This window comes from Synchiropus splendidus, chromosome 12, assembly GCF_027744825.2.
Source record: "Synchiropus splendidus isolate RoL2022-P1 chromosome 12, RoL_Sspl_1.0, whole genome shotgun sequence".
In the NCBI taxonomy this organism is placed as follows: Eukaryota; Metazoa; Chordata; class Actinopteri; order Syngnathiformes; family Callionymidae; genus Synchiropus; species Synchiropus splendidus.
The window spans coordinates 1,883,591-1,901,512 of NC_071345.1; the positions used below are offsets into that span (position 1 = coordinate 1,883,591).

The 17,922-nt window shown below is 57.3% G+C and overlaps 6 protein-coding genes across 13 annotated transcripts; 4 read left to right on the forward strand and 2 right to left on the reverse strand.

The window, feature by feature from the left end:
- Positions 1-972: 972 nt before the first annotated feature.
- Positions 973-3,378, forward strand: aig1 (androgen-induced 1 (H. sapiens)). Of its 3 annotated transcripts, none has more exons than XM_053882010.1 (6): positions 973-1,099; positions 2,330-2,482; positions 2,568-2,669; positions 2,728-2,843; positions 2,922-3,085; positions 3,148-3,378. In XM_053882010.1, the coding sequence occupies exons 1-6, from the start codon at positions 1,082-1,084 to the stop codon at positions 3,165-3,167; spliced, it is 573 nt and encodes a 190-aa protein (XP_053737985.1). In that variant the 5' UTR covers positions 973-1,081; the 3' UTR covers positions 3,168-3,378. The 3 variants fall into 3 exon arrangements, with proteins under 3 accessions (XP_053737985.1, XP_053737984.1, XP_053737983.1); XM_053882009.1 differs by lacking the exon at positions 973-1,099 and adding an exon at positions 1,141-1,622 and having other exon boundaries at positions 2,330-2,431; positions 3,148-3,375; XM_053882008.1 differs by lacking the exon at positions 973-1,099 and adding an exon at positions 1,152-1,622 and having other exon boundaries at positions 3,148-3,370.
- On the reverse strand, positions 3,306-5,221 carry adat2 (adenosine deaminase tRNA specific 2). 3 transcript variants are annotated; one of them, XM_053882018.1, is made up of 6 exons: positions 5,001-5,221; positions 4,240-4,364; positions 4,064-4,168; positions 3,635-3,892; positions 3,498-3,570; positions 3,306-3,431 (listed from the first exon to the last, which is right to left on the reverse strand). In XM_053882018.1, exons 2-6 carry the CDS (start codon positions 4,321-4,323, stop codon positions 3,397-3,399), a joined length of 555 nt encoding a protein of 184 aa, XP_053737993.1. In that variant the 5' UTR covers positions 4,324-4,364; positions 5,001-5,221; the 3' UTR covers positions 3,306-3,396. The 3 variants fall into 3 exon arrangements, with proteins under 3 accessions (XP_053737993.1, XP_053737992.1, XP_053737990.1); XM_053882017.1 differs by having other exon boundaries at positions 4,892-5,221; XM_053882015.1 differs by having other exon boundaries at positions 4,240-4,431; positions 4,892-5,221.
- On the forward strand, positions 4,510-9,749 carry pex3 (peroxisomal biogenesis factor 3). Its single transcript, XM_053881978.1, has 12 exons — positions 4,510-4,908; positions 6,068-6,199; positions 6,357-6,438; positions 6,513-6,556; positions 6,620-6,741; positions 6,809-6,875; positions 6,937-6,991; positions 7,398-7,536; positions 7,593-7,663; positions 7,722-7,844; positions 8,446-8,527; positions 8,590-9,749. Exons 1-12 carry the CDS (start codon positions 4,836-4,838, stop codon positions 8,662-8,664), a joined length of 1,065 nt encoding a protein of 354 aa, XP_053737953.1. The 5' UTR covers positions 4,510-4,835; the 3' UTR covers positions 8,665-9,749.
- A 225-nt stretch (positions 9,750-9,974) lies between these two features.
- atf3 (activating transcription factor 3) lies at positions 9,975-12,145 on the forward strand. Its single transcript, XM_053882013.1, has 4 exons — positions 9,975-10,073; positions 10,775-11,018; positions 11,083-11,190; positions 11,247-12,145. The coding sequence occupies exons 2-4, from the start codon at positions 10,776-10,778 to the stop codon at positions 11,505-11,507; spliced, it is 612 nt and encodes a 203-aa protein (XP_053737988.1). The 5' UTR covers positions 9,975-10,073; position 10,775; the 3' UTR covers positions 11,508-12,145.
- nsl1 (NSL1 component of MIS12 kinetochore complex) lies at positions 11,988-14,963 on the reverse strand. Of its 2 annotated transcripts, none has more exons than XM_053882006.1 (6): positions 14,400-14,963; positions 12,972-13,044; positions 12,764-12,894; positions 12,623-12,674; positions 12,277-12,344; positions 11,988-12,208 (listed from the first exon to the last, which is right to left on the reverse strand). In XM_053882006.1, exons 1-6 carry the CDS (start codon positions 14,478-14,480, stop codon positions 11,993-11,995), a joined length of 621 nt encoding a protein of 206 aa, XP_053737981.1. In that variant the 5' UTR covers positions 14,481-14,963; the 3' UTR covers positions 11,988-11,992. The 2 variants fall into 2 exon arrangements, with proteins under 2 accessions (XP_053737981.1, XP_053737980.1); XM_053882005.1 differs by lacking the exon at positions 14,400-14,963 and adding an exon at positions 13,268-13,528.
- Positions 14,669-17,873, forward strand: flvcr1 (FLVCR heme transporter 1). 3 transcript variants are annotated; one of them, XM_053881928.1, is made up of 11 exons: positions 14,669-15,403; positions 15,497-15,721; positions 15,977-16,121; positions 16,202-16,342; positions 16,414-16,481; positions 16,653-16,756; positions 16,945-17,055; positions 17,133-17,238; positions 17,303-17,414; positions 17,476-17,540; positions 17,610-17,873. In XM_053881928.1, the coding sequence occupies exons 1-11, from the start codon at positions 14,906-14,908 to the stop codon at positions 17,676-17,678; spliced, it is 1,644 nt and encodes a 547-aa protein (XP_053737903.1). In that variant the 5' UTR covers positions 14,669-14,905; the 3' UTR covers positions 17,679-17,873. The 3 variants fall into 3 exon arrangements, with proteins under 3 accessions (XP_053737903.1, XP_053737902.1, XP_053737904.1); XM_053881927.1 differs by having other exon boundaries at positions 14,669-15,721; XM_053881929.1 differs by lacking the exon at positions 15,497-15,721 and having other exon boundaries at positions 14,677-15,403.
- Positions 17,874-17,922: the final 49 nt, after the last annotated feature.

Genomic DNA, 17,922 nt, shown 5'->3' on the forward strand with positions numbered 1-17,922 from the left:
GGGGTTTACACCGCCAGAACAGAAGAACGTCCGCGTGCTCGAAGTGATACGCGTTGGTGTGTCCAGGTGACGTCACTGGATCTCCAAGATGCGCCAAGTGCTGAGGCGCGAGGTAGAAGGACGCATGACCGGGGACTGAGCTTCATCTGCGCCTGCGAGGCGCAGGAACCTCCGCTGACCTCCGGAGGGAAGATGGAGCTTTGCTCCATCAGGATCGCGCTGTCGTCATGGTGACGCGTCGCTATGGTGACTCAAAGGTCAGTGGCGGTGAGGTCACTTCCTGAGGAGCCGAAGATCCTGATCCACTTATCTCCGACCCTCACACACACACACACATGTCTCTCTATCATTGTGAGGACCTCTCCTGTCCATCACCCTTTCCCCTAAGCCAAACCTGAACCAAAGAGAGACCCAGTTTGTGCGAAAGTCAAAGTTCATTATCCAACTGAGGCTTCCACTTGTGAGGACATGGCAAAAATGTCCCCACAAAGCAAACTTCAGAAGTCCTCACAAGCATAGCTAAACCAGGTGAACCCACACACACATCCACTTGCTCAGTCACACAGGTGTGTGTTGGATCCTCAGGATGGGATCTGGGTACAGAACACAGGGCCGCCTCAGAGCCAGGACCCGAGCTGGAGACGTGCTCAGAAGACAAAGAAACTGCTGCGTAATGCTGATGAATGGCTGAGTTGTCATCTACACGAGCCACCTGCACCAGGCTGTTGCCCAGAGGTCAGCTGGCACCACTACGCCTGGCTCACCCGCACTGAGCTGCACCACAGACCTGGACCTTCACCCGCCCCACCCACTCAACTCCTCACACATGGACACCAACTCCTCACTTGTTCACGACACAGTAGCATTTGACTTTGTTCTCACATTATGGGTCAGTGTGTGATGGGGGGGGGGGTGACAGGAAGTGACATGCAGCAGGGACAAGAGGTTGTCGTCATGGTTACTGGCGTGTTTCTTTACATGGAGGCACAGCACTGGAGGCAGGGCCGCGGAACACAGCCGGTCCAGGACTGATGGCATCGAGTCCAGGTCAGGTCTGGTGAACTGTTGACGAAGATCCCACATGGTCAACACTCTGCTGGTGAGCCCAAGTCCCTGTCCCTCAGCGAGAGGTGGCACGCACGGGTCCCTGGTGTGTCCATGAGGGGGCGCTCCTCTCCTGTCTCTCAGGACAACTGAGAGAACACGAGAAAGGTTCCGCTTTGGTTGGGACCATGACAACGCGCCCCCTGCTGTCCGGGTCCTGGCATTCGAACAAGTGAAAGCAGAGCGAGCGACTCCCGAAAGAATGAATCGAGGCACTCTGGAGCGTCGCCACTGACGTCGGTCCTTTTTCCGCGGCGTCTTGCTCCTCCTCGACAGCCGGAAGCGGCGGAAGCACGCGGCCTGCGGCTCCTGTGATCTCGGCCGACCTGAGGGCGAGTATCCGGGTCCGGCTCGGCAGGTGAACGGAGCGCAGCGTCATGGCGCTGATTCCGCCGCAGGTTCTGCGCGTCGCCATCCTGCTCTCCTACTTCTCCATCCTGTGCCACTACAAAGCCCTGGACATGCCCGCGCACCAGACCTACGGAGGCAGCTGGAAGTTCCTGACGTTCATCGACCTGGTGAGCGCTCGCGCGGGCTAGCTCCTGCCCTGCTAGTTAGCTTAGCCTAGCTCCGTGATGCCCTTCCTCCAGCCGCGCGCGACCGGGCTCCGGTGGAACCTGTCCAGGTACCGAAGCTCGGCACCGACGCTCGGGAGCGCGCTTGCCTCGTGCGTTAATTGAAGAACAAGCGTTGGCTTCAGCAGGCGTGAGGAACGTCTGTGTGGAAGCTCTTTTCCCTGTCCACGACCTGACGTCAACATTCGGTCTGTCACGACGATGATGATGATGATGATGATTTGCCACCGATTTCACAGACGTCCAGGAGTCAATCAATGGACGGCCACAGTCTTCTGACTGAGCCACTTGCACCCAGGCTCCTCAGCTAAAGTGGAAATGTTTTGCCGGAGAAGCACGACACCTGAGTGGTGACCCAGTGGTGCGGCCGGTTTGTGTCCCGTGTGGGGACCTGCGTCCGGCCCAGACTCGCCGTCTCTTCCTGGGGGTTCTGTCCCTCATCACTTCTCTGCTGGAGACAAGCACATCTGTCCTTGTGAGGTCCAGTTTCAAGGGAAACCACCTCCTTGTGGGGCTTTTTGGCCGGTCCCCACAAGGTTCAGCCTCAGTTTGAGGATGAATACTTCAAACTAACGGAGCCATCATAACTGGGTGTCAGTTCGGTCCCCACAAGGATGATGTGACAACCCTGCGTGCATCTGTGTGTGCAGGTGATCCAGGCAGTCTTCTTCGGCCTGTGTGTCCTCATCGACGTGTCCAGTCTGCTGACTAAAGGAGACAACAGGGAGCAGGAGCGGCAGCTGCAGAAGCTGGTGAGCCTGAGGGACTGGATGATGGCGGTGCTGGCCTTCCCCTGCGGAGCGGTGCGCACGCACACACACACACACGCACGCCCGTCAGCACCGGACCGAACCTGACCAAGCCCCTGCGCCTGTGTGTCTCCGGCAGTTTGTGGTCTCCATGTTCTGGTCTCTGTACCTGTACGACCGGGAGCTGGTGTATCCTCGATTGCTGGACAACTTCATCCCTCAGTGGCTGAACCACGGCATGGTGAGTCCGAGGCTCAGCCACTGGGACCACCAACTGGCACTGCTTCTTGTGTCTGCAGCACACCACCGTCCTCCCCTTCATCATTATCGAGATGAGGACCACTCGCCACCGCTACCCGAGCCGGACCGCGGGTCTCTTGGCCGTCTGCTGCTTTGGCCTGGCGTACATTGGCTGGTAGGGACCCGCTCTCCCACTGGTGTCGACCCCCGGCAGCGGCAGTGATGGCCAGCGTATGTGTGTGTGTGAGAGAAGGACGTGCTGGGTGCAGCAGGTGACCGGTGTTTGGGTCTACCCGGTGCTGGAGCGCATCACTCCGCTGGCCAGAGTCGTCTTCTTCGGCGCCATGACGACCGTCATCTGCCTGCTCTATGTCCTCGGAGACATTCTCAACACCTACATCTGGGACTCACACACAGGTAAGTGTGTGTGCACACACACACACAGGCCCTCATCTTGACTTCCTCCTCCTTTCCCTCAGAAAAGGTCAAAGGTGAATGATGCTACGCAGCTAACTCAAGTGACCTCGGCTGTGTGAGCAGCCAGATTCCACCTGCCTGGAGCAGCCTGCAACCAAAACAAGCTTACGAACAAACAAGAAGCTGAAGTTCAAACCTTGATGTTTGTCACTAAAGGTGTGGGGAAAATAGCTGTCCATTAGTGCGCCCCCTGCTGTCATGCCAATAAAAGACAAACGTCCAAGCCCAAGGTTTATTGAGCAGAAAGTGAGTCAGGTGCAGTCCTTCCTGGTTCGGGGTTTGGGAGCTGAAACAGAGGGAAAAAGAAGTTAGAGAGGTGGAGGACAGAGACGAGGGCGAGGAGGAACATCACCATTGGGATTCTCCTGCTTGTAGAAGGTCTTCAACATCTGGACAGCCTCCTCGGCCCGGTGGCCCGACAGGCACTGGACACACACACACAGACTGTTGACAGCGCGGAGTAGAGCGGCTGGGGAACACCTGGCACACCTGGAAGCCGGAGCCGCTCTGCTGGAGGTCAGCGGAGGAGATGTCCAGAACTGAACAACATCCTCCGAACCTTTCGTTTCTGCAGCCGAACACCACGACGGGCACGCGCAGCAGCCTGAGCGCAGCCGCGCACATGACACATGGCTCCACCGTCACGTACAGCACCGTCCTGGCGCACGCCTCGCCCACGGGCCGGTCACCCTGACGGCACCAGTCCAGGAACTGGTCCAGCGCCACCATCTCGGCGTGTCTGGTGGCCTGATCGCGTGCACACACACACGCACACTGGTGAGGACCTCTCCTGGACATCACCCTTTCCCCAGCCTCGCCACCTCAACATAACCACCCAAAACACATGGCTAGTGAACTGTCGAGGCTCCTGCAAAAGGTCGCTACACAAAGTGCACACACGGTCGTCGGGTGCGTTACATTTTTGCTCTCGTTGACTTGGTTCCTCCCACTGGCGACCACCTGGTCCTGGTGCACCAGCAGACACCCCACCGGAACCTCTCCGCTCCGCAGCGCCTGGCGAGCCTGCGCACGCGAGAGACGCCTGAGTGTTGAGTGCACGCGCGCTCGCCCGCCGGCCTTTCGTACATCCTCACCGCGTGGAAGGCGTGGGACATCCACTTGGCTACGTCACGATCGGAAGGAGAAACATTTCGGTCGGATCCATCGTGTGTTTCCATGGAGACGTCGACCAACTCGCCAGAGACAACGCTGATTCAAACTAGAGCGGAAGCAACGCACGGAAGATAATGTCGGACGGACCATTTCCGATTCCTGTTTGCTGTAACCTTCGAAGTAAAAGCATGAGAGTTCAGGGGTGTTGTAGAACGGCTTTCCACATTTAGAATGGTGAAGTCTGACTGGTCGCGCTGGCATTATTTTTCATTTCTGGTCAAAATATTGATTTAGTTTTCAGTGTTAATTTCTGTTGTTCAATGATACCTCCAATACGTGGCTGATTCGTGTATGCTTCATGTTGAGCTGTTTGGGCGTCATGTCTACAAATGTTGAGTTCACTGTGTGTGGGGGGGAAGAGACGAGTGACGCACCATCTTCTCTTATTTACACAGGAAATATCAGTTTAGCATTAGCCGCATGCTAACGAGCAAACATGTTCGACTGTCGGCCAGCGCCGAGTTAAGACTTGAAACTATTTCCCCGAGTTGTCGCCGACCTACGATTCGCGTGTACAATGCTTTACTCGATTTGGAATTTCGTGAAGCGACACAAAAGGAAGTTCATCTTCACCGGAGCAGTTGTTGGAGGTAAGCGTTAGCAGCAGTGCTAACTCGGTCCCGACCCAGTCCAGCCTTCAGCGTTCTCCCGACTCGCCACCGAGCGGCTTTGTGTTTCCAACCTGAAGGTTTGAAGAGTGGCGCCTCCAGAACTCTTTCATCGGGGTGGCCCGATGGGGCCACTTCAAATCTTGGGGTGCCACACCAAAACTAAGAGCTGTAATTTCAGGGTTTTATCACACGGTTGCCGTAAACAGGCCAGTGGAAACATCAGAAAGACGTCAGGAATAAACTTTGGTTCACTGTGTTATATTTGATGTTACTATAATCTAATGTGCATTGACCAATAACAGCACAGTTGACACTTTGAGTTCCACAACAATCCTGTTTTACTTTGTTATGTAGATATTGGGTAAAACAGTCAAAACAATGACTGGGCAAAAGCAGGCGCAAATAAAAGAACTTCACAGTGCGCTTCAGGTGCGGCTCTGCTCTTGGTTGGGAGATAGCTATGGTGAAACAAGAGGCAAAGTCAGTGATTCTGACATTCAAGTAATGGTAATAGTGGTCACAATAATAATCCTTGGCCCCTCTCCATAGTAATGATCAATTATAGCTGTAATGACAGCCTGCAGGCATTTCTATTCAGACTAATCCAACTACCAATAAACAGGAATCAAAAAGTTTGAAGTGATTATGTCATGATTTGTAATTTAATGGAAACATACTGTAAACATACATTCTCCAGATGACTGGAGGCCAGCCATCAGTTTCATGATCAGGGCTCTTCCTCTTCTTCCTCCTCTTGAAGGCTCTGTTCCTCCCCTGTCGTCTCTGTCTCTCCTGATCTATTTTTCTTCTTATAAAAAGAAGCAATGTCTGCAGTCTTTCTCTTCATTGTGTGCAAATTTACATCACAAATACAAGCAGCAGCTGAAGTTAGTGAGCTAACTCAGTTCTACGTGTCAAAAACACGTCAGAATGCTGCTGTAACAGCACCATTTAGCGCTCAAAAAGCACATGACATCACGACACATACTTGCCCTCTTCGTTGCTAAAGAATGTTGTGATTTATTTACTTACTGGAAGTTTTCTCCGTCTTCTCTCCTGCACGTCTGCTGGGGTCAGGGGTCGAGGCTCTGGTGGCCCGGTCCTGGCCTGGTCCTGAGCTCGCTGTGGTGTGTTGCAGGTGCCTACTTTCTGGGCAGATATGCCCAGAAGAAGATCCAGGCAGCCCAGGAGAAGGAGGCCAGCGAGTACCTGGCCCAGGCCCGGAGGCAGTTCCACTTCGAGAGCAACCAGAGGACCTGCAACATGACAGGTGAATGGAGACTCAGCAGACTTTTCCGTCTGACAGTAATGAAACTGTGGGAAGTGAGATTCACCTGGAGGTGGAATGGATTCCTTCCTGGAAAACACAGTGATTGATGTGTGGAGCTGGTCTGGGCAGGTTGCTCACTCGAGTCTCTGGTCCTCAGTGTTGTCCATGCTGCCTCCGCTGAGAGACGCCATCGTCAGCCAGCTCAACTCCGAGAGTCTCACCACGCTGCTGAAGACCAGGTGAGAGCTGCTGCATCCCCATGACCCCTCACACCCGGCCCACGGGCGCCGTGACGTCCCTGCTCTGTGTTCAGGCCGGCAAACAAGCTGGAGATCTGGGAGGACCTGAAGATCATCAGTGAGTGAGTCTGCTGGTGTTCAGTGGGAGTGTGGGCTGGCAGTGACCCGGGCCTTCCTTCAGGTTTCACGCGGACCATTGTGGCGGTCTACAGCACCTGCATGCTGGTGGTTCTGCTGCGTCTTCAGCTCAACATCATCGGGGGGTACCTCTACCTGGACAGCTCGTCCTGCAGCCCAGCCGCGGTGAGCTCCTCCACGCTCTGGTACCTCATGTGACCCCTCGCCTGATCCACCTGCTTGTGGTCCGCAGCCTCATCTGGCTCCTCCTGACGTCCAGCAGCAGTACCTGTCCAGCATCCAGCACCTCCTGGGGGATGGTCAGTTCCTCTGTGATCTTGCTGCCCTGTGCTGACCTCACCTGTGTGTGTGTGTGTTCAGGGCTGACAGCGTTAATGTCGGCGGTGAAGCGGGCCGTGGTCAACGCTCTGGGCAGGTGAAGTCCTCCCTCTCTCTCTCTCTCTCTCTCTCTCTCTCTCTCTCTCTCTCTCTCTCTCTCTCTCTCTCTCTCTCTCTCTGAGACCCAGTTAGTTTGAAGGTTTGACCCTCAAACTGAGGCTTATCTGACTGGACAGACCAGACCTTGTCCCCAGTTGACGGGCTGAGCCCGAACTACTAGCTTCATGTTATGAAAAATGTCCTGCAGTGGCAGGTGCTCTGCAGTAGATTGCGCTGTCCTCCACTCTAAGCGGGCAGGAAGTCTGTGTGTATGCAGTGAAGTGAGGGCAGTTGGGTCCAGTCAGGTGAGCTGGCGTGGCGCTCACACTTCCACACCACCACTTGGTGTCGCTCTCACTGGGCCGACCCTTGACCCGGCTCATCGGCGGTGCTGTTGCCAACAGTGTGTCTCTGAAGACCAGCTTGTGTCTGCGGGAGCTGGAGGAGCAGCTGAATTGGATCAGAGCGGAGGTGGAGTCGGACTCGCGGCGCCCGCTGTCCTGGTACCTGCTGGCTGCGGAAGAGGAGGCTCTCGCCGAGCAGGTGAGCCAGATGAGCGCTGACCTCTGACCTCTGACCTCCAGCTGCTCCTCCCTCAGGCCTGCGGCTTGACCCCAGACGATGGGATTACCATCCGCCTGCTCAACGAGACCAGGGACATGCTGGACAGGTGAGCTGCCCGGGACTCCTGCCCTACTGGACCCAGACTGACTGACGTGTGTCCGCAGCCCTGACTTCAGCCTGGTCCTCACCGCGTGTCTGCACCGAGGTTTCTCGCGCCTCCTGGACAACATGGCCCAGTTCTTCCAGCGACCCGCCTCCGAGCCGACTCCTGACTCCGCCCTCGACAGGTGATGACACACACAGACTCCCTCGGCTTATGTGGGCGCTGGGAGCAGATTTGGGTCTCAGATGAGAGCGGGTCCATCTCTGGTGCGGCTTCCTTCCGATCGGCACTTTCAGAGAGACAAACCAGGATCCGAGGGGAGGTTTTTCACCTTGGTTGACTGTGTGGCAGAGGTGAGGGGAGGAAGTGGGTCCAGATCAGAGGAGCAGGTCTGAGACAGGAACAGAAATGGACCCCGTGAGGCCTCAACCGTGGAACCGTCCACAGAGAGCCACAGGTCTGTTCAACAGAGGTCTTTATTGGTCCATATCAGCAGTTTAAAGGGTCCGTCACAGAACCGGCCGCGCCCTTGTGTCAGGGACGCCGACGTGTGCAAACTCACCAGGCTGAGTGACGAAGAGCCAGCGGTGCTGACGGTCCAAACCAGGAGGCACACGACCCACTTCCTCCTTCCCAAAAGAGCAGAACTGGCCCAGCTCCGGGTCTGGCGTGTCAGTGGGCTCTGCGTGCGTGCGTGCATGCGTGTGTGTGTGTGTGAGGACAACTCACCCCGGACATTAAAGACGTGGATGCTGACATGTGACTCTGACTCGTCTGTGACTCAGTCTGCCGCTGGCCAAGATCATTCCCATCATCAACGGGCAGATCCACAGCGTCTGCAGCGACTCGCCCAGCTACTTCGTCCAGGTGAGCGGCATCACGTCGGCGCCAACTGCCGGTCTCTCTCACACTCGTCTCCTGACTTGCAGGACCTTCTGACCAACAACCAGGTGAAGGAGTTCGCCGCCAATGTGTACGAGACGTTCAGCTCGCCGCACCAGTGACGCCGTGTCATGGCCCCGCTCCCTGCCTGCGCCGCCCTACCATGAACCTGAGAGGTGAAGCGACGACCTTGGTTATTGCAGTGGCGACTGGTGGCCTGCAGGGGGCGGCAGAGAGACTCGCTGGCTTCGTTTTATTCCGGGAGATAAAGTTCTCAACACTCCAGCTGTTTCCATTTACACCAGGGAGTTCGTGCCAGGTTCACTTGGTCATGACATCACTCTGGATCACATGACAGGAGGGGGTCATGTGACCTGCTCAAGCGGTGACTCACGGTGACATCATGTCAGCAGGTGTATGAGAGGGTGATGATGTCATCGGTCCTTGAGCCTGAAGACTTAAATGTGCTTAGTTGGGAGCCAATCACGGCCTCCGAAGTGAGATGATCTCAGCGTGTCTAAGAGGGGGGAGGGGCGCCGAGGGAGAGGAGGGGGAGGGAGGCACAGGACTTCCCGGACTCCCCGTCGGCGAGAGCGAGGAAAAGGAGCAGCTGCTTCCCGGAAGAGATGATGTCATCAGTGTGAGCTTCCACAGTCCTGAGTCAAACCGGTCCCAACAGTCCTCACACACGCACATACCTTAAGTCCGTCTCAGTCTGGGTTGGACCCAGACAAGGTGTCCCCGTGGCTTTGCACCGGTTTCCTCCCTTGGCCCAAAGACCTGCTCACTAGGTTCATGTGCGTGCGTGCGTGTGTGTGTGTGTGGCCTCCAACGGCCTGGCCGCCTGTCCAGGGTGTCCTCCTGCCGGGATCGGCTCCAGGACTCCCCACAACCCGGACTCGCTGCTGTTTTATGTGTTTGATGCCAGACATGGACCTGGCAGTGGAAGCGGGTCACGTTGTCCCTCAATGAAATAACATCTCCAAATAGAAAATAAAAGGAGTCTTGTTTCCCTGGCTATTTTGAGTGTGTGTCTGTGTGTGTGTGCTTTGTATCGCTATCCTTGTGGGGGGCTACAGCTTGGAAACACTCCTACTTGTGAGGACATGTTTGCCGGTCCCCACAGGGTTAAGCCTCATCTAATGGAGTCCAGGTCCAGGTTAGTCACGTGTTTTGGATGGTTCGGTTCTCAGGTCTCCACAAGGCCAGCGAGAGACAAGTGTGTGTGAGTTTCTTCAGTATAGGGTTTCTGATGCCGAAAACCGACCGTGACCGTGACCACGGCTGACTGAGAGACGGGGTCGAAGGTCATGCGGGGATGGGGCGGGGTGAGTGATGTCACCGTCGATGATAGCGCGCTATAAATAGCTTGACGTCACCTGCACTCCATCCACTAGCTTTCCCGCCTCGTCACGCGCTACGTCGTGAGGCCACGCCCCCTGCCGCGACATAAAAGCGGGTGATGCAACTGTGAGTGAGACTGACTGACCGGAAGAGAGGAGCAGCCGCGAAACACCGCCGACACTGACAGGTATGACCCGCGAAGCGGCTCTGCGCGACGGATACCGGCTCCCACTGTCACGCGGTCCGGGGCCACAAGTTCGTGTGAGATGGAGCCAAGTTTGTTGCGGCGCTCGTCCGGATTAGAGCGAAGGCTTCAGCTGTTTCTTCATGTTCGTGTGTGTGCCGCTGAACAGTTTACTCGCCGTGACGTCACGCGTTTGAGTTTTTTTATGTTCGTCTGGATCCTTCGTTTGTGACGAGTTTCTGGCGCGAGATGTGTGACTAAGTGACTAGCTCAGGCTGAACTGTTTTGCTTTGTATGAAGAGCATCTCATTGTATCATCCATCTCATTGTCACCTGAGCCAAGTTCCTCATCCCCTCCCTCCCTCGGTGAAACACCACACTATTTACATCCCACCAAAGACTAAGCACAAAAGCGAATGAATAACTGCTTGCTCTCACGTTAAAATCTCCATTGAAGTCGTTTTACCTCCATGCATGATGTACGTCTTATTTGACATTCTGTTTAGTAATTTGTTTTTTTCACGATTATACTTCGTCATTTTCATGTCTATGTTTCTCGTGCCCGTGCGGTCCCTCCACATGTAGCTGTGCGATGACATTCTAACAGCTGTATTTCATGTGGCAATAAAATCCCAAAACACCGGGATCTTTCATCGCTGGGCATCAGGGGAGCGGGTGTGTGACCTCTGACCTCTGCCCCCCAGGATGATGCTTCAGCACTCGGGGCCGACCCTGGCAGACGTCAGCTGCGGGACTCTGACCCCGCCCGGACCCCTCACCCTGGATGACTTGACCGACTTCTGCCCGACGATCCGAGACGAGCTCAGGCTCACCATTCAGACCCGCAGGCGGTCTGGTGGGCCGGGCCTGGACCTCGGCGCCGACCTCAGCTCCGACGGAGCCAGCTCCAGCTCAGACCTCCAGCCGGAGTCAGGCAGGCGGAGAGAGGTGAAGTTGGCGGCAGCGGCCCGGCGGGTCCTCTCAGAGCTGACAGTGCTTTTGTGGCTGACAGATGTCACGTGAGGAGCTGGACCGCAGGAGGAGACGGCGAGAGAGGAACAAGATCGCCGCTGCCAAGTGCCGCAACAAGAAGAAGGAGAAGACGGAGACCCTGCAGAAGGTAGGGGGTCCGGCCCAGAGGGTACGGCCGTCAGCTGACATGTCTGGTGCCGGCAGGAGTCCGAGAAGCTGGAGAGTGTCAACACAGACCTCAAGTCCCAGATCCAGACCCTGAAGCAGCAGAAGCAGCAGCTGGTCTACATGCTGAACCTACACCGACCCACCTGCATCGTCCGGGCCCAGAACGGCCAGACGCCCGAAGACGAGCGCAACCTCTTCATCCAGCACATCAAGGAGAGCAGCCTGCAGATCCAGGGCCTGCTGTCGGACCCGCTGGACGCCAGCCTCCTGACCCTGGACCACGTGCACTGCCTCTGACGCCCACCGGCTCCAGCTCTGGAACCTTAGCGATTGTCGCTGCCATGCCAAACTGCTGCTCTGAACTTCTCAGGACGTTTTGTGAGGACCGTCACTGAGCAGACCCAGGCTCACGGCTCCGCTGGCATCAGATGCCGTGTGGGCCCCCCCCGGTGGGCGTGTCTCACCACGTGGTTTTGAGTTGCACAAGCTTGTCGTCTCACTTGAGTTTCTTTTTCATACTTGTCGTCTTGAATATGAAAATAAATGTGTCAACAACAACAGCAGGAGCGTTGCTGTGTCGACCTCGTCCCCTGAGGAGAGCCAGGTCTAGGTCAGCGCTCTGGCCAGGAGGAGGTCACCACTGTCTGCTCAAGTGCGCCACCAGCTGGTCGGTGGCAGCACTACAGGAAGACAGGCTCCACAAGGGGCCCGGCCCCCCGGAGCCACTGATCACAGGCTCGGACTGATCTTCACACACGAGTCGCACCTTGTTCCTGTAAAATTTATTTATTTGCATCGTCACTCCTCGCCACCACATAACAGTCCGCCATCGCCGCCTCCTCCACGGCTCGTCTGATTGGCCGAGAGCCGGTCCGACAGGGAGGCGGAGACTCGGCCCGACCCAAAACGTCGTGGTGGATCTGCAGAGCGTCAGAGCTGGGGTCCAGCTGGAGGATGTGGCGGAGGCCCAGGGCCTGGTGCTGCAGGGTCTGGATGGACTGAACGACACAAACACAACGGGTCAAATGGTGGACACCAGAGCACCACACAAATCACGCTGCATTACCTTGACAACCTGAAGAGTGTGTTGCACCAGGTCGGGAGCAGCAACCGACAAATCCTGCATCAACTTTTCTGTGGGAAGAAAAGAAAAGACATGTCAGTGGAACAGTGTGTGGGTGAGTGTGTACCTGTTAATCCTCATCTGTGGGGACCAGTTCTTGACAAAACACTATTCTTTGGCTGGATCCCACAAGGTTCAGCCTCAATCTGAGGGTTCAGACTTTCAAAAAACTGGGCTTCAGTCTGGTTGAGCCAAGTGTTCAGGGGCGCAGGCTGGGGGAAGGGTGATGGACAAGTGAGGTCCCCACAGAACATAAGACCCTCAGACGTGGTGTGCGCGCGTGAGTTACCTTGGCCTGGTTCCGGCAGCAGACTGGGCGTGTGCATGGGGTCATGACCTCCCTGAAACAAAGACACAGGGACTCAACAGAGGGGCCGACGGCTACCGGGTCCAGGGCCACAGCAGGGGCCTGGACCAATCATGCGCTCACCATTAGGAGGCGCTCTGCCTTCAGTGCGCCGACCACATGGGCCAGGATCTGTCTGGGGAAGGTGCGGCGCCGGAGGGTGGCCTCCAGGATGGTGTCGCTCAGCTGGTCCTCCAGGTCCAGGACCTCCTCCTCTGACAGCAGGGAGCACAGCGTTTCACACGGACAGGTCACAGAGAGTCAATGAGAGTCCAAGGGAAGGAAGTCAAACCTTCAGCGTCGGGAGCCTCCGTCCACTTCAGCCCATTCACCAGAACATTCTCCAGAACAGCCTCCTCGAAGTTCTGCGCAGACACGACAGAGGAACTGAAGCTCGAGCCGTTGGTGTGTGTGTGTGTGTGTGTGTGTGTCGGTGTTTAACTGAAGTTGAATCGAGGCGGATCGCGTCTTCTAACGCTCCCTGGGGCAGGTTCACCTCTTAACACCAGTGAATGTGACACGAGAGACGTGACGCGGCCGTCAGAGCCAAGCTAAAGCGCCATTTGAGGCCCACAGTGAGCCGCTCACCGCCAGCAGCTCCTGCAGCAGAACTCTCCGCGTCTCTGCCTCCACTTCCGGCTGGTCGTCCAAAATCGTAGCCAAAATCGCTTTATACTTGTTCATGTGCTCCAGAACGGTACGTTTGGACCGGACCCAAACCCCGTGGTCCCGGGTTAGTTCGTCTGAAATGTGCTCAGTCGGATCCCGATCCATATTTGCCGCCAATGCTTGTTTACACCGGAAGACGATCGGGGCAGTTTCCGACAGAAACAAATGAGGACAGGAAAGTTCCGCTGAGGTCCGTCACCGCCGAGGTGTTGTTTAAGTGTGACTTATCGCTCATGTTCGTCGTTGTGGTGACGGACATGTGGCTGGGGAGTGAGGCTCAGGTGGAGGCGGCTCACCTGCTGCGACAAAGGTTTTTAATTTACGCTCCTTGCTGGAGGATGTTTCTTTAATAAACTGTGGTCCTGTGTAAATGGCCGCCGTTTCTGTTTATTGTGACCCGCCACAAGCCAAAGCAGCGTTTAAGTCATGCATTTCGGTCATTACTCCTCGCCAAGGAGGTTCTGGATGCCAGTGCGCTTGCAGAAGACCTGCACCGACAGAGTAGCCGAGATGTTTTTTTAAATATAAATTTCTTAAATGTTCCATCCGCGAGTCAGGAGAAAAACACATAAATACAGTTATATACTGTAAAAGAGACAAAGAACACAGACACTGCAATAGCGGGCCGCCTACGATTTATTACGAGCAAGACCTGGACATATTTTAGAGTCTAAGGTCTCACTTTTTATTGTCACATTCCTCTAGCAATGGTACTGTTTCATGATTGATAACACTCATTTTTATGGAGTATATACGATGTACACGCGCAAGTGTATACGTGCGTGTTTAACTTCATGCATGTTTTCCTTTTGGATGATGATACGCGGAGTTGTTTTCCATCATCACACTCGAGCCGCGTGGGTTCATGGGACCGAGCTCTCGCCCGGCTGTGACTCGGCTGGGGGTCCAACTTGGCTCGGATCCCCCGCCGGTGCCAGCGGGGCGTGTACCGGCATTTAGTTCCACCAGCCCGCAACCTGAAACCGTCAGTCAGGTGAGCCGTGTCCGCCCGTGTGATGCGCGGTTGGTCACCTCCGGGACTGTGACTCACCGCTCTGGTTGTAGTGGCGCCTCTCCGGCCGCCTGAGGGCGCTGTGTGGCAGCGTCTCTCTGCAGGACGTCCTCGGCTCATCGCCCAGCGCGGCGAGGAGGACCTTGCTGGTCCTCAGGTGGGTCCGGTAGTGTCTTCTCTCAGACCTGCACCAAGCGTGACCCGGACTGGACTCCACTCGGCACCAGGTCTCCCTCCGCAGGTTCTCCTCCAGGACGCTCCTCTCTCCTGGCCCGGACATCGACCTGTTGCTCGTTTCCACGGCAACCAGACACCCGAGCCGAGCGGCGCCAGAGGGCTGCCGGGTTCGGGCGGAGGGACGTGCCTGATCCCGAGTTCTGCTCCTGCTGGCTCGGATCCTGGCGCGGGTCAGAGCAGGGATTCGTTGTCAACGCGCGTGCGTCGGGCTGTGCGTGCCCGCGTCGCTCTATTTAAACGAAGAGTGACGTCACAGCGTCCTGGTCGCTGCTCGTCTCCTATTGGCTGAGAGCCATCGGAAGCCTCACATGTCAGCGGAACTAGAGCGGCTCGGCTCCTCACTGCAAGAGGCCCACAGCCGTTCCGGTTCCGGGCGATGCTCCGAGGGCTCCGAGCATCCGCTCCTCTGCTTTCGTCCCCCCGCCGCTGCCGCCGCCGCCGCCGCCGCCGGTCTCGGTTCCGTCACAGCTCCGGCACCTAAGCGGCGCAGCGCAGGCGCGATGGTCGCCGGCGAGCTCGTGCAGGAGCACCTGCACGCGGACCCCGCAGCACCTGACCCCGTCCTCGCCATCGGGAAGAGCCTGGAGCCGGAGTTCGGAGCCGACCCCCCCGCTCGCAACGGCGAGGCCGTCCCGGATGAGAGGACCGCGATGCTGCCGGGCGCAGAGGCGCCGCCGCGGCTGGAGACGCGCCTTTTCTGTCGCCGCTTCGCAGTGCTGGCCGTGTTCAGCCTGTACTCGCTGGTCAACGCCTTCCAGTGGATCCAGTACAGCATCATCACCAACGTGTTCACGTGCTTCTACGAGGTGAGCACCGAGCAGGTCAACTGGCTCTCCATCGTCTACATGGTCGCCTACATCCCGCTCATCTTCCCCGCCACATGGCTGCTGGACCGCAAGGGTCTGCGGCTCACCGCCCTCCTCGGCTCCGGTCTCAACTGCGTGGGCGCGTGGATCAAGTGCGCCAGCGTGGGTCGCCAGCTGTTTGCCGTCACCGTCACCGCGCAGGTCATCTGCTCCGTGGCGCAGGTCTTCATCCTCGGCCTGCCGTCCCGCATCGCCTCCGTGTGGTTCGGACCCCGCGAGGTCTCCACCGCCTGCGCCACCGCGGTCCTCGGGAACCAGGTGAGCGCCACCCCAACCCGCCCCGCCGGTGTCCCGTCTGTGAAACCCACGTGTTACGCCCCTGTTTATTTGCTTGACATTTTATCGTGTGTAGGGGAGGAGGGGGTGGAGGGGGGTGACACCAAGTCACGGCGGAGGGAAACCGGTCTCAACTGTTCTGATCCAGGGATAGACCTGGCTCAAAGATGCTGAGACCGAGTCAGTGGTGACAGACCAGTGCAGACCCCAGTGCTGACCCCTGCGTGTGTGTGTCAGTTGGGGACGGCCATCGGTTTCCTGCTTCCTCCGGTTCTGGTTCCCAACACCCGTGAGGACCTGGCTCAGATGGGCCACAACATCAGCGTCATGTTCTACGGCACCGCCGCGGTTTCCACGGGACTCTTTGTCCTCACGCTGCTGGGTACGCGCACACACACGCACACACACACACCAGCGGCAGGTGCGCACGTTGTGACAACAACTCCACTGTTTGTGGTACAGTCATCACGGACCGCCCGCCGCTGCCCCCGAGCCCGGCCCAGGCCGTTCTGCCCGACTCTCCCCCTGAAGGCTACTCCTACCAGAGGTCCATCCTCAACCTGTTCCGGAACAAGGCGTTCGTGCTGCTGCTGGTCAGCTACGGTGCGTCATGTGAGCCGGCTCTGCGGTGCAGGGCGGAGCTGGCTGACTGGGCTGTGTTTGTGCTGCTGCAGGGATCATGACAGGCTCCTTCTACTCTGTGTCAACACTGCTCAACCAGATGATCATGGCCTGCTACCAGGTGAGCACACACTCCGCTCCCACGCCGGGAACCGGTTTATCTCCAGCCTGACCTTCACGGCTGAGCAGGCAGAAGTGACACGGTCGCTGGGAGACGCACATTCCTGCTGCCCAGCGACACACACTCGGGAGTCTCAGCTCATGTGATGCTCATGCTGTGTGTGTGTGTCAGGACGAGGAGCTGAACGCAGGCCGCATTGGTCTGACTCTGGTGGTGGCTGGGATGGTGGGTTCCATTCTGTGTGGCCTCTGGCTGGACCACACCAAGGCCTACAAGTAGGTGGTGCCTCTCACAAACACACACACACGTCTGTCCTTGTGGGGACCATCACCCTTTCCCCAGCCTCTTCCCCTGAACCTAACCTGAGCCAGGACCTCAGATTGAGGCCGAACCTTGTGGGGACTGGCCGACAGGTCCTCACACATGGCGGCGGCTGAATGTGACCTCGTGCTGTTGTGGGCAGGATGACCACGCTGGCTGTGTACGTGCTGTCCTTCCTGGGCATGGTGGTCTTCAGCTTCACCCTGGACCTCCACAACATCTACCTGGTCTTCTTCACGGCCGGAGTCCTCGGGTAGAGTCCCCCCGCCTCTCTCTCTGTCTCCCTCCCAGCAGTCACATGACCACCAGCACCGGCTGTCTGCTCGGCAGGTTCTTCATGACCGGCTATCTCCCTCTGGGCTTTGAGTTTGGGGTGGAGGTTACGTACCCCGAGTCTGAGGGAACCTCGTCCGGGCTGCTCAACGCCTTTGCTCAGGTACCGTGGCAACAGCGGAGGAGAGCAAGAGGGCGAGCGGCCACCGACATCTGAGTGTTTGCAGATCTTCGGCATCATCTTCACTCTGATCCAGGGAAGGCTGACCACAGACGCGGGTCCTCTGGCGGGAAACCTCTTCCTGTGCGCCTGGATGGTTGTGGGAGTCCTGCTGACAGGTGAGAGAGGGAGGCGGGGAGAGCTCAGGGGTCAGAGGTCAACTGGAGTTTCTCCCTCCAGCGGTCATCAAGTCGGAGTTGAAGAGGCACAACATCAACGCCGGCGTTGATGCCAAACCGCTGCAGGTGAACTAACGCCGCCTGCTGGAGGAGTGCGTGTTTGGCGCCACCTGCTGACCGAGTTTTATTCTGCAGGTTCCAGTGGGATCACAGGGAGAAGTGCTGAAGGAGCCACTCAGATCTTCTCAGGAAACGGCCGTGTGAGTCGGGACTCAAGACCCGGCGGTCCGAGTCAGACCCAGAGACCCGGCGCGGCGCCGTTCTGGTCCCAGGACCGAGCCTGAATGTAAACAGACTGCTGCTCACCTGACTCTGTGTGAAGAACCAGCGATGACGTCGGCGGACTCACGTGACCGCGAGTCACGACGATTGTTTGCCTTCAATTAAAGCTGGTGACGAGTCCGTGCTGAGGTGGTGAGCCCAAGTGACCCGGGTCAGCGTGTCGTAG

Excerpts from the sequence above, each read along its gene's own strand:
- atf3 (XM_053882013.1), top strand. The coding sequence starts at position 10,776 with ATGATGCTTCAGCACTCGGGGCCGACCCTGGCAGACGTCAGCTGCGGG. Across the intron at positions 11,019-11,082 it reads AGTCAGGCAGGCGGAGAGAG|ATGTCACGTGAGGAGCTGGA; the intron begins GTGAAGTTGGCG and ends TGTGGCTGACAG. Across the intron at positions 11,191-11,246 it reads AGACGGAGACCCTGCAGAAG|GAGTCCGAGAAGCTGGAGAG; the intron begins GTAGGGGGTCCG and ends TGGTGCCGGCAG.
- pex3 (XM_053881978.1), top strand. The coding sequence starts at position 4,836 with ATGCTTTACTCGATTTGGAATTTCGTGAAGCGACACAAAAGGAAGTTC. Across the intron at positions 6,742-6,808 it reads CGTCCTGCAGCCCAGCCGCG|CCTCATCTGGCTCCTCCTGA; the intron begins GTGAGCTCCTCC and ends TGTGGTCCGCAG. Across the intron at positions 8,528-8,589 it reads CGCCCAGCTACTTCGTCCAG|GACCTTCTGACCAACAACCA; the intron begins GTGAGCGGCATC and ends CCTGACTTGCAG.
- adat2 (XM_053882018.1), bottom strand. The coding sequence starts at position 4,323 with ATGGAAACACACGATGGATCCGACCGAAATGTTTCTCCTTCCGATCGT. Across the intron at positions 4,169-4,239 it reads TGTCCCACGCCTTCCACGCG|GCTCGCCAGGCGCTGCGGAG; the intron begins GTGAGGATGTAC and ends TCGCGTGCGCAG. Across the intron at positions 3,571-3,634 it reads AGAGCGGCTCCGGCTTCCAG|TGCCTGTCGGGCCACCGGGC; the intron begins GTGTGCCAGGTG and ends GTGTGTGTCCAG.
- flvcr1 (XM_053881927.1), top strand. The coding sequence starts at position 14,906 with ATGTCAGCGGAACTAGAGCGGCTCGGCTCCTCACTGCAAGAGGCCCAC. Across the intron at positions 16,757-16,944 it reads GACCACACCAAGGCCTACAA|GATGACCACGCTGGCTGTGT; the intron begins GTAGGTGGTGCC and ends TGTTGTGGGCAG. Across the intron at positions 17,056-17,132 it reads TTCACGGCCGGAGTCCTCGG|GTTCTTCATGACCGGCTATC; the intron begins GTAGAGTCCCCC and ends TCTGCTCGGCAG.
- nsl1 (XM_053882005.1), bottom strand. The coding sequence starts at position 13,453 with ATGGATCGGGATCCGACTGAGCACATTTCAGACGAACTAACCCGGGAC. Across the intron at positions 12,895-12,971 it reads GGAGGCTCCCGACGCTGAAG|AGGAGGAGGTCCTGGACCTG; the intron begins GTTTGACTTCCT and ends CCCTGCTGTCAG. Across the intron at positions 12,209-12,276 it reads ACACTCTTCAGGTTGTCAAG|TCCATCCAGACCCTGCAGCA; the intron begins GTAATGCAGCGT and ends TGTGTCGTTCAG.
- aig1 (XM_053882008.1), top strand. The coding sequence starts at position 1,482 with ATGGCGCTGATTCCGCCGCAGGTTCTGCGCGTCGCCATCCTGCTCTCC. Across the intron at positions 2,483-2,567 it reads TGGCCTTCCCCTGCGGAGCG|TTTGTGGTCTCCATGTTCTG; the intron begins GTGCGCACGCAC and ends TGTCTCCGGCAG. Across the intron at positions 3,086-3,147 it reads CATCTGGGACTCACACACAG|AAAAGGTCAAAGGTGAATGA; the intron begins GTAAGTGTGTGT and ends CCTTTCCCTCAG.